Genomic DNA, 12311 nt, shown 5'->3' with positions numbered 1-12311 from the left:
GCATTTTAAAGACCATGTTGTCTAAACCTGCTTAAAGCAGGTATATACAACAAAGAGGTAGAATCGCTGGCAGCTATCTGTGTCTTGCACTCCCATCATTGCTACCACCGATGGAGCTGCACTAATGGGAAATTATACAGGGGAAAAAAAAGTCTGTTGCAGAGAAGGTTTCACTGTGGCAGTCATTTTGTTTCCACAGGTATCCCACTACCTATTTGGTTTGTATTCGTCCTAATACCTGGCAGTATTACCTAATACCTAGGTAATGGCAGAATAAGATGTGATCATTAAGGTAAACTATTGTTCTGAGGAATGGCTTTGGAAATACTGGGAATTTGAAAGTTGCATGCACACTCGCCAGTATGGCATGCATAATTACACATTTTATATGTACACCTAACTGCTACTGTTACAAGTGAGACCCCCTAAATTATTATAACTGAAAGAGATTAGATGCAAAATTATTTTCCTCAATTTTTAGGTTTGTTTGCTCTTAACATCATTTTGTATACAGTCAACTTCACTCTTACACTCATCGTATGACTGGGTCTTTTATACAGCAAGAGGGGAAAGAACATTTTAAAAAACATGAAAGGTGTTTATAAAAATCACAAAAATTGACGGGGGTCTCTGAGGCAGCTGAAACATGTGAAACTACATTACAGAAACTGCTTAAATCTCAACTTGAGATCATCCTTTTAATCTCCCAGCAGATCCTTTCCTTTTTTACATATTACTAATGTCTTTTTCCCCCTCTGTGACTTCAGTACTGGGTGTGTTTGAGATTTTTTTAAAAGAGTGTTATACTGAATGTACAGTTTTAGACATGCTATTGAAAAGAAAATACGTTAAAAATAGTTGCATATTACTGTATCACAGAGAGGCAGCCTTCTCCAGTGCTGTTAAGGGGCTGCAGAATTTAAATTGCTACATTTCTCCAGCCACTAACAAATCTGTTGATCGTCTAATTTTTTTTACGTCAACCCAGAATGATGACATTGTACGCTGGTTTTTCTACTAACACAATCTTTGTTATTTGCTATGGCTAGTTATGATTTTCTGTTTGATGGGACTCAGGAGGTTTTGGCCTTGTGTATCTTAAAACTGATAAAATTTCAGATGGAAATGATTTTTCCTCTTGATTTGGGATCTTAGATAATACTTTAGTTCTTTTTAAACAATAATTTTACACTCCATCTTAAAAATTCTTTCAGCAAAGGATGCATTACCAGCCATCAAGGTCTTTCCACAGAATCTGCATAGAATTATAGCCTACAGAAAGTCTGTGAGTGCTTGTGACAATAAAATGATGAACAAAGACTAGGGGCCACATTTTCAAATGTGCTCAACACCACAACTACTCTCAACAGAAGTTTCTGGATGCTGAGCACTTTTGAAAATATGGCCACTTAATATCGTACCTTAAGTGGAAGCTGAAATCTTATGAAAATGTAGACACTTTTTAAAAAATCTAAATGAGCGCAACTGGGTGCTGACTGAGCTCTTTTGAAAATATGGCCATAGATTTTCTACAAGAAACAATTACTTTATTGAGCTAAACATTTGATAGCATGGGGAAATTTATCAGACAAACAGTAATAATACTGTGGGAATGGCTGTCTTATCTGTATAATTAATCCATGTACAATACAACCAAACTTTTTGCTGCCTTTAAGGTTTAAGACAGGTTGGGAATAATCTACATAAAAGTTGCAGAATATGCTCCACCATTGAGCCTAATAAGGTTAATTGCCCCGATATTGTGCGACTGATGCCAACTGTTTAAGATAAAATTTGTAAATAATAACTGGCACTAAATGTAATGTGAAAATCAGAGAGGAATATGTAGTTCTTGTAACTTACACCTGTGTTTTGCTTTGTTCCTGCAGAATGGGCAGTGTTCCCTCATTAATCTTACTTCACTGAGCATCCCTGGAAACCTAATGACTTTCCTTACTAAGGGGACTTCTAGATTATGACTAGCACTTAGGGAAGGAATAAAAAATGAAGTAGTGACCTAATGACAGATAGCGATATGTTAATATTTGCTCTACACACATAAATTGTGCTTCAAGCATATTGATCCTGAGTAAAATAAGAAAAAGAACAGCCACACCGGATCAGACCAAAGGTCCATCTATCCCAGTATCTGTCTTCTGACAGTAGCCAATGCCAGGTGCTTTAGAGGGAATGAACAGAACAGATAATCATCAAGTGATCCATCCCCTGTCACCCATTCCCAGCTTCTGTCAAACAGAAGCTAGGGACACCATCCCTGCCCATCGTGGCTCATGGCCAAAGTTGTCGCCTGTAGCTCCAGCCCCAGGGTCGGTGCCTATACAAGGAGCTGCACATTAACTTCTGAAGAGCTGCATGTGGCTCTGGAGCCACAGGTTGGCCACCCCCGATCTAGCATATTGCTCCTTAGTTGTCTCTTTTCCAAGCTGAAAAATCCCAGTCTTATTAATTTTTCCTTATATGGAAGCTGTTCCATACCCCTAATCATTTTTGTTGCCCTTTTCTGAACCTTTTCCAATTCTAATACATCTTTTTTGAGATGGACGACCAAATCTGCATGCCGTATTCAAGATGTGGGTGTACGATGGATTTATATAGAGGCAATATGATATTATCTGTCTTATATCTATCCCTTTCCTAATGATTCCCAAAATTGTTAGCTTTTTTGACTGCCATTGCACACCGAGTGGATGTTTTCAGAGAACTATCCACAGTGGATAGGCAATGGAGGGGGAGGCAGTGGGCACCAAAATACAAGTTTGCCCAGGGCGCCATTTTCCCTAAGGTCGGCCCTGTTTGTAATTGTATGATATTAACATTTTTTGTAAAACAGTCAAATTGTAACCCAGGAAACATACATACTTCCCCTTCTTCTAAATGAGAATTGCATATGAGTATCCAGAGTCGAACTGGATCATTTACGGCGAATGAATAATTTCTCAAGTAACTAAAAACGAACAAACAAACAAAACAAACCCCCTCCGCCCAACACATTTCTAAGCTCCAACACACTGTCATGCACCACCAGTTGCACTTTCAGTGCAGGCTCTGGAGTGTAATACAGACAGGGTGGGATTCCCCATTTAAACAAGAACACTGACATACATTGTGGAGAGAGGGGGCTCTGGAGGTAGCAAGAGCTCCATCAGTTCTTTTTCGTGGTGGTGGTGGCCAGGGATTCTCAATGGCCCTTGTTTGCAAGCTGACCACTGAAAATTGGAAGTGCTGACCTTCTGACTGGTTGGTGGTGCAATGTCAATACGCAAATAACATAGGTAAAACTCAGGACAGCAACGTGAGTTTTAAAAGTCTGGGTTTGGGGAGGCTGAAACCTGTTTTCAAAATGAGATTTGGGAGGTAGAACTCAGGCTGTCTGGGATTTAATTCACATAAAACAAAACACATGACAACAGTCGCTTAGGCCGCAATTGTATGTAGTATAATTCATATTATACAACATAAAATATTTCAAAACATCACTAGTAAAATTAGAAAATCATTGGAGTACCTCTATTGCTTATTTTATTTATGTGCCTCAAACTATCCAGAGGTCTGTGAGAGGCAAGAAATCTGATTTTAAAGAACATCATCCTACCTAGGGCCTCATGTGTTCTTCAACCTTTGAAATACCAATAGGAGTCACTCGCTGGATTGAAGCTGATAGGTGCCTAAATCCTTTTGTGAATGTATCCCTAACTGCCATGGTAGGTGCCTAAATCCCAGAATCAGGCTCCACTGGGATTCACAAAACCCCCACTCAGCTGCCTCCCACATCTTGTTAGTGCTTAGAAAAATCACTCTCCGCCTACATTTGTGCAGTAAAAGTTTCCAAGGAACTATGTTTCAGCCTCTGGGCATGCACACCACAGCTCCATGCCAGCTTATGGAGGCCTCAGGCCCAAACTGATTCACAAACTGGATGAAGACAGGCATTCCTCCACCTAACTCGCCTGCAGGGCCCCATCCAGTGAACGTGTTCAGACCTTGTCTACTGGATCGGGGCCCCAGTAGGTGAACTCACACAAAATGGGGAAGGGGGAGGGTAAGAAAGAGGACCACCCTCATAACTTTTAGCTCAGTGGTTAGGATACTCACCTGGGATGTGGGAGATCCCCAGTTCAAGTCCACCCTCCACATAAGGGGAGAAGGGATTTGAACTGGGCTTTGCCACCCTCAAGTAAGTGCCCTAACCACTGAGCTATAGGATATTCTGAGGGGGTGGGGGGGGTGTCCCTCAATCTCTCCTGTTGAAGCTATTCCATTGTGAGTAATAAAAAAAGTCACTGCAGCAGGGGAACTGGATCCTGGCTCTCCCAGGTGAGTGCTCTAATCACCAGGTTACCGTCCTTCTCACGTTTGCACACACTCTCTCTTGCCCAGTGATTCTTTCATTATTTAATCCAAAGTGGGACAGCTTCAACAGGAGAGACTAAGGGAGACCCACATCAGAATATCCCTTAGCCCAGTGGTTACAGCATTCGCCTGAGAGAGGTTCTGAAGAGAGATTTGCCACCTTTCTCCCCATCAGGACGAGGGATCTGAAATGGGGGGCATGGAGGGAAGTCTTCTTCATCTTGCGTGAGTACCCTATCCACTGGTCTAAAGGTTAAAAGGGAGGTCTCTCCCTCTGGTCCCTGGCATCTTGCTAAAACAGCATAGGAGGCTAACCTGAGGACAAGACTGGCAGCAAGGAATCTCAATGAGAGGGAGATATATCCCTGCAGCCTGGTTTTAGGCACCCATCTCCAAGAGAGAAGCAGGGCTTAGCACACACCCCTTGACGTGGCATCTCCCCCTAGGTAAATTAGACAACGAGCCACCCAGCGTGCTGGCTTCTGCATAATCCCATTCTGAGGCACCCATCTCTCCCCATTAATTGTACAGGGAACCTCAGTGCCTAACCTTCTAGGTGCCTAAAAATTAAGCATGGTAATGCTCAGCCTTACCACATGTACATTTCTTTGTTAGTCTAGCCCACAGTGTTTTACCTTAACTAATTCTGGGCCTTACAACAGGAAGAATTTAATTAATTTGGTGCTGGATTTCACTGGTGCTCAGTCTGACAGTGTAGCTCAATACTAATCTAGAGATTTTACTTATAAAATGGGACAGAGACAGAATAATTCAGAAACACGCTGGTTTAGTCCTTGGCCTCTCAGATGAAACTGTCAACGAAGACAGACCCTGATTTAACAAGGTACTTAACCACACGCTTGAAATAAAGATGGGGTGGTCTCATGGATTTCAGTGGAACTACTCATGTGCTTAAAACTAGGCACGTGCTTAAGTACCTTTGGAAATGAGGACATAATTACTGAGACAATATTGGACAATAACTTCATAATTAGTGACTGTTGTGATTATGATTTTGGCAAGGCAGAAATTTTTCTAAGCCTATCACACAGTCCACATAGTGGCCATCATATGGGAACTTTAAGGGCTGGGGCTGAAAGTGACCTAGAGCTGAGTGTCTAGAACTCTTTTTCCATTTTTTAAAAATAATTAACTCCACTATTTTCACCTTTGGAGCAGGAATCCCCTGCAGGATAAATCCATCAGTAAATTGACAGAAAGTTGTTTGGAAATGTTCTTGCTTGCTAACTGAGTAAATAAGATTCTCTCTCCCTTCAAGATACTTTTAAATGTAAATGTATAGCTGGGAAACAACAGTGATCTATAAGGCAGGAACGTTTTGTTCAGATTAATTTCTTTTCTGAAGTGGTCTCTCACGACACATGATCGTCTGATAACACAGTGTGTCCAAAGACCACAGAGGTTTCTGAGCCATGGTTTCTCTTGGCACAAAAAGCTAACAATAAATGAATAAAAACATTCATTTCTCAGTTACATCTTTTCAACCTCTGAGTCAGTGGGGTAGGATATGTGTGTAACTAAAAGGGAAAACTTGGTTCCATAAATTAGCCTATGAATTTTAATAATTATAACAACATACTCCATAACCCTCATACACAGAAAGGGCTGCCAATTTGGTTCCGATGCTCCTAGAACAGGTCCACTGTACATAAGAAACACCATACATGGGGTCCTACAATTGAAGGGCATTTTCTGGGTTAGCTCATGGACCATTATATATGTAGCAGCATATGGAAAGCAAAAAAGGACAAAGCAACACTGATTAGAAAGGGGAACTTGATTTTTCATGAAAATTCCAATAGTTACGAAGTGTTGAGTTTGTGATGTAGTGATGCTTCCCTATAGATATCTATTGCTAAGCATTACTGAAATCACATAGTTTCAGCCAAATAAGAGTAATAAATCAAGCTTAAAGAAAAATACCTAAAATCATTGTGAAACTACATATATATAATTGTAAGAAGTAGGAAATGTTTAAAAGATGGTACTAAATTAACCAGCGCTCTCCATCCCTTCCCTCCCCCCCTCCAATCCTTCCTCATTTTCCTTTTCAATCACAAGTACTTTTTTCCGGGGCATTTTTCACTGTGCAAAACAGCTTCAAAATTCACCGAATGATTGAGATAACCCAGGGTTCCCTGTCAGTCACAAAATTACTTCACTGAGGAAGTCAGTATTTTTTAGAGCTACACAACTCCTCACCAAAATGAAACCAAATCATTCTCAGTTTCATAATGTTAACTCTCTCCAGCACCTATTGACTAGTTATTAATGAAACTAATTTAATTTTGTGACGACTTTTTTTGTTAATGTAAATTTCTTCCATTAAAAGGGATATGGGGGGGGGGGGGAGGATCTGGGCAGGAAGGGAAAAGAAAAGCTTTCCACCTGTTAAAATCAATACTACAGTCTGAAATTATTCACAGTTCTTGCAGACATTTTACCAAAGCTAGTTCTTAGAAGGCTAAATAAAAATTCAAGTGTATAAATGTTGTGGACAGATCCTTTGCTAGTGTGCATATCATAGCTCTGGGAGCGCCATTTCAGAAATATTTGGGCGGGGGGGCAGGAGGAAGTTGTGTTTCAGTGTATATAACATTATATGTTATTATATTGTAGCCTGAAAAGTCGCGGGGGGGGGAGAGGGGAGGGAGCAGGAAAGTGGGGGAGAGGAAGTAGAAGACATAATGGAGCATATAGCCCTATGAAAAGTCTGGGTGGGGGGCAAACTAAGGTCGGGGCAAGGCACTGCCCCCTCCCCCCTTTGCCTCATAGCTTGAATGTCAATGAATCACAGAACTATGACAATTTACACCATCTGAAGAACCACATTTGAGTCTTTAAATAGCATACTGTTTTTGCATTTTAGCAACTCAATTATTGCTCATTAATTGATATAGATGACAAAATACTGCAAGCCCCCCCCCCAAAATCAGCAAATGACAGAAGTGTGGCTCTAAACCAGAAAAAACACAAAACAAAACCCCAACCCCTTCTTTGGCTAGCAGAATATTTAGAAAAGTAAACAAATTCACAGTAAACTGCAAATAAGTTCCCGAATTCAAAATGAAACAGTTGGTCACATTATTCACTCATTACATCAGTTTTGTGGAGTAACACTGCTACAAATCTGGTGTACTGGAGTGGAGCATCAAACCCTTTACTACTGCTTTGATTTTTCTTCTTCGGAAGAGAAAGAGAGGAAAAAAGGACTTAAATTTGTCAATTTATGTTATCTATATTTTCCTCTCAAACTTTTCATTTTAACAAGTGTGTATAAGTTTTTGCAAGGACTAGTGCCTTTTAAAATTTACCATTTTTAACTGAAAACTGAAATGTATCGTTAAACTAATAGCAATGCTTAATTCATAAAACCACAATCCCGCAAACTCTTACATGCATAATTAATTTCACTTGTCTGAATAATACATGATCATATACAGAAGCATTTTGGGGATCAGGGCACATAATGTAATTCATCTTAATGCAGACTCCATTTTGTATGTAAGTTTCAGAAACTATTTCCTATTTTTTGTTCACGTGAAGTGAGTAACTTAAAAATGCTCATTCATTCATGTCAACAAATGCTACTCAAATAAAAAATAATGGAGAGCTGAATCCTCTTATTTTTTACAGTCAAATGTAACAAACAATTAAATAGCTATTATTTTCCATCCATGATAATTTCATTTTCATTATTTAGTACTGAAGATCCCATTTACTGCTTTTGAAATTATTTAAATTAGCTGCAGTATTCCCTATACTTAGAATGGAATTATTGAAAATATCAGAAATAATGCTTACACCAGTCATATTGGTAAGTGACTAGTTTTTAAGGGAATCCAAACAATGCAATGTAGTAGAAACCGTGATTTTTCTTTCAGATGAAGTAGAAATTTCACATGTAAAATCAAAGGGACATTTGAAAAATCACTGTATTTTCAGACTGAAATTCTGTGCCTCCTCTAGTTACAAGTAACCCCTACAAAGTTAAAAAATAATTCTCTCCCTTTCCTTTTTCAGTTTGTTTCTTTTGTGGACTTGAAAGCACTTTATGCACAGCGAGTTTCTCCCGAGCTTACGAACCTTTACAAACTTTAACAAAAGAGTAGAAAAACCATATACATTTTTTATTTACAATATTCTTGACGAAGAAATATCACAGCATGAAATTTAAAGTGTGCACTAACAGAAACTGGAATTTTTGAATTTGCATAATGGAAAAAAAAAATCAAGTGGACAGCCACCCTTTAAGGAAAATCCACAACACAGTCATTCACAATAAGTCATTCATTTATTGAAAGACTAGTTAAGTGACCAGTAACACTTCATTTCTGGTCCAATGACTCCATAAATCGATGGAGGAGGGAGATAGGGAAGGGGGTAAATCAATCATATTGACAGGTTCTCATATACAGGTAAGACACTGCCCTTACAAACAATGAGGTTTTCAGAATAAGAAACACACCACACTTAAGCTCTCATTTTGTAAACTCACCTAAGGTTCAGTATATTACATTATTGTAGAGTGTCCCAAGCCATATGTGCTCCTAGCAGGCAGCACCTGCTGGACACCTATTGCTTTGGACCTGCTCAGATTATTTTAACAATAATTCCCCATTTTTTTCTCCTTTGTTTGCTTTTAAAGCTAATACTAATGAATCTGGATATACCCTGGAGAAATAGCTCTACGCCGTTTACTGTATATCAGTCTTTTGGATGAGAACTTAAAAACATTATAGGAGTACTTGTGGCACCTTAGAGACTAATAAATTTATTGAGCATAAGCTTTTGTGGGCTACAGCCCACTTCATCAGATGCATAGAATGGAACATATAATAAGAAGATCTATATACATACAGAGAACATGAAAAGGTGGAAGTTGCCATACCAACTCTAAGAGGCTAATTAATTAAGATGAGCTATTATCACCAGGAGAAAAGACACTTTTGTAGTGATAATCAAGATGGCCCATTTCAGACAGTTGACAAGCAGCTGTGAGGATACTTAACATGTCCAACTCTGTCCACATATCTATTCAAGTGACACCATCATAGGACCTAATCGCATCAGCCACGCCATCAAGGGCTCGTTCACCTGCACATCTACCAATGTGATATATGCCATCATGTGCCAGCAGTGCCCTTCTGCCATGTACATTGGCCAAACCGGACAGTGTCTATGCAAAAGAATAAATGGACACAAATCTGACATCAGGAATCATAACACTCAAAAACCAGTAGGAGAACACTTCAACCTCTCTGGTCACTCAGTAACAGACTTAAAGGTGGCAATTTTGCAACAGAAAAACTGAAGAATAGACTCCAACGAAAAACTGCTGAACTTGAATTATTTTGCAAACTAGATACCATTAACTTGGTCTTGAATAGAGACTGGGAGTGGCTGGGTCATTACACAAATTGAATCTATTTCCCCATGTTAAGTAGCCTCACACTTTCTCGTCAACCACCCCCCCCCCCCATCAGTTTCTTTTACATTACAAATCCCGCCAGGCCAAAACCTGCTGTCAGTCGTACCAGCGTCCATCCGGAGTTACTCCGCAGCGGCACCGGTTAAAGGGAGCGTAGCACTCTCCCCGCAGCAGCTGGCTGGTGTGAAGCTCATCCCTCTTCACACGCATGACGGGCGGATGGGCGGGCGGGCAGCCCGAACAGGAATGAGGAAGTGAAGCAGCTGGTGAAGGTGAATGTTTAAAAAGGCACCAGAGCAAGCGCCCGGGCGGCTCCAGCCTAGGCGGACAAAGACCCGACATTGATGTATGTACTCACCCTCACGCGGGAGCGTACTCCGGCTCGGCCCCGCTCCTTCTCCAGGCTGGCCGCACTCCGGTGCGTCGGCAGGGGGTGAGCCCCGCTCGGGGCAGCCGCTCAGCCTTGCACGTCGCTTGCCGCCGCCGCCTTTTGCAAGAGTCAGCGCGGCGCCATGTAAACCAGGCTGCGAAGCGGAGCGGCCGGCGGGAGCAGCCGCCTCGTCCTCCTCCCCTGCAGCCCCAGCGCAGCGGGGATTTTCCCCCCGTGTTCTGGAGAGCGGCCCGGGCGGCTCCGTCCCACAGACCTCTCAGCAGCTGCCCTTTCGCAGCGAGTTACCTCCCCTCTCCCTCCCCTGCCGCTGCTCTCACTTCCTTCCTGGCTGGAAATTCCCACTGACGTTTCGAGAGCGAGAGAGAAGCGGAGGCCGCCGCGGAAGGGCGGGGAGGTTGCACACGAGAGGGGCGCTCCAAAGGCGGAGCAGCTCCCGGGATGCCTGCGGCGGCAGCGGGTAGCGCGGGTTAGTGCTGCGGCAGGGCCCTGCTCTGAGACCCGCTGTGGCCAGGATTCGAGTTGGGGAAGATTTAAAACAAAACAAACAAACAACCCGTCAGCGTTATTGTTAATTATTTAGATGCTAGTAGCAGCCAGAGACCCCCAATCAGGTCCGTGGCCTAGTGTGCTGTACGGGGGAGATACACGCTGGGGAGGGGCAGTCTCACCTCTGAAGAGCTCACCCTATTCCTTAGCGAATCCACTCAGCGAAATCCTCTCCCACCTCTGAGAGAAAAGGGACTGTAACACACCCCCCCCGCCCCTCCCCTCCCCTCCCAATTCTCTCCCACCCAGGGCCGGATTGATGTAGGGGCTGCAGCCCCGGGCCTTGGGCTAAGGGGGCCCCCACGGGCCAGATGTGGCCCGCTGCTTCCTTTCATCAGGGCCGCGGCAAGTCTCCATGCCAGGGGCAAGACACCGGTCCCTGAACGTTGGTGCTCCCCCCGGGCCTAGAGCTGCAAGCGCTGGCTTACCAATGTGCCCCTGCAGGCCATAGGTGAAGGGCATTCAGGGAATCAATGTGTGCTGCCCCCAGAGCCCGCTCCACTGGTACCCCGGCCAATGGGAGCTGTAGGGCGGTGCCTGCATGCACAGGCAGCGTGCACCATGCAGAGCGGCCTGGCCCCTCTGTTTAGGGGCTAGACGTGCTGACCACCTCAGGGAGCAGAGCAGGCAGGGATCCTGCCTTAGCCCTGCTGCGCTGCCGACCAGGACCCAGCGGAGTTGAGCACCTCACTGTCAGAGCCTGCACCCCAATCCCCAGCCCCAACCCACTCCAAACCCCCAGGGGCCCCAGAAAATCTAATAGCTCCAGGCCCACAGGAGAGTTAATCCGGCCCTGCTCCCCAGAAAAGGGACTGCGACACACATGCGCTTTCTGTGCTAGCAGGGCCAGTGTTAGATTTGCTGGGACGCAGGGCAGAAACTAAGGAGTGGGTCCCCACCTTGAGCCCCGCCGCCCATAACTTAGTTTCTCAGGGCCCCTGGACAATTGCCCTGCTTGATACCCCCTACTACCAGCCTTGTGTGCTGGAGAGAAACTGCCCTTCCCCCACAACCCTCCTGCCCTAGAGAGGAAGAAGCTTGTAATAAACCCACATCGAACAAGATCTTTCTTCCACGGAAGCTGCAACTGCGCACACACAGAAAAATCTTCCAGCCTAGAGGGAGATATTTGAATACATGAGCCTTGTCTACACTAGTGAATTTACACAGAAAATTCCCACTGTTATTAACATAGGTTTTTCAGCACCAGTCTTTATACCATATCAGTTAAAAGCGGATGGTTTAAATCAAGACAGTCCTGAAAACAGCCACTACAGCATAAGCAAAGCTCTTGAGGCATCCATCCTCCTTTTCTATATGCTTGTGCCGCACTTAGAACAACAGGGCCCCAGGTTGGCCAGCCTATGGTAAATAATAATAATAAATATACCCAAGCTACCAAGGGAGGAGAATTGGTCCCCAAGGCTCTGTGGAAAGGAGATCAATATAGATCTAAAATGTGGGAAGTGTTTCAGAGGGAGTCATTTGAAAGGAAAGGTGCCATATCGCAGCTCGTCACAGACATGCTCAGAAGCAAGACTTGTGTGAACA

The 12311-nt window shown here is 43.2% G+C and overlaps 1 protein-coding gene across 5 annotated transcripts in view; it reads right to left on the bottom strand.

Moving 5' to 3' along the window:
- The window catches only part of NFKB1 (nuclear factor kappa B subunit 1), a 94260-nt gene extending 83797 nt beyond the window's left edge, over window positions 1-10463 (bottom strand). For 2 of the 5 annotated variants that reach the window (XM_073340804.1, XM_073340807.1), the window contains exon 1: window positions 9930-10026. In XM_073340804.1, coding sequence (XP_073196905.1) covers window positions 9930-9939 — 10 coding nt within the window. In that variant the 5' untranslated portion in view covers window positions 9940-10026. Of the gene's footprint in view, window positions 1-9929; window positions 10029-10181 lie in introns of those variants that run through there. The other 3 variants (XM_073340806.1, XM_073340805.1, XM_073340803.1) reach the window with 3 other exon arrangements.
- Window positions 10464-12311: the final 1848 nt, after the last annotated feature.

This window comes from Lepidochelys kempii, chromosome 4, assembly GCF_965140265.1.
Source record: "Lepidochelys kempii isolate rLepKem1 chromosome 4, rLepKem1.hap2, whole genome shotgun sequence".
Lineage (NCBI taxonomy): Eukaryota > Metazoa > Chordata > Testudines > Cheloniidae > Lepidochelys > Lepidochelys kempii.
This window is presented reverse-complemented; position numbering and strand designations above follow the sequence as displayed.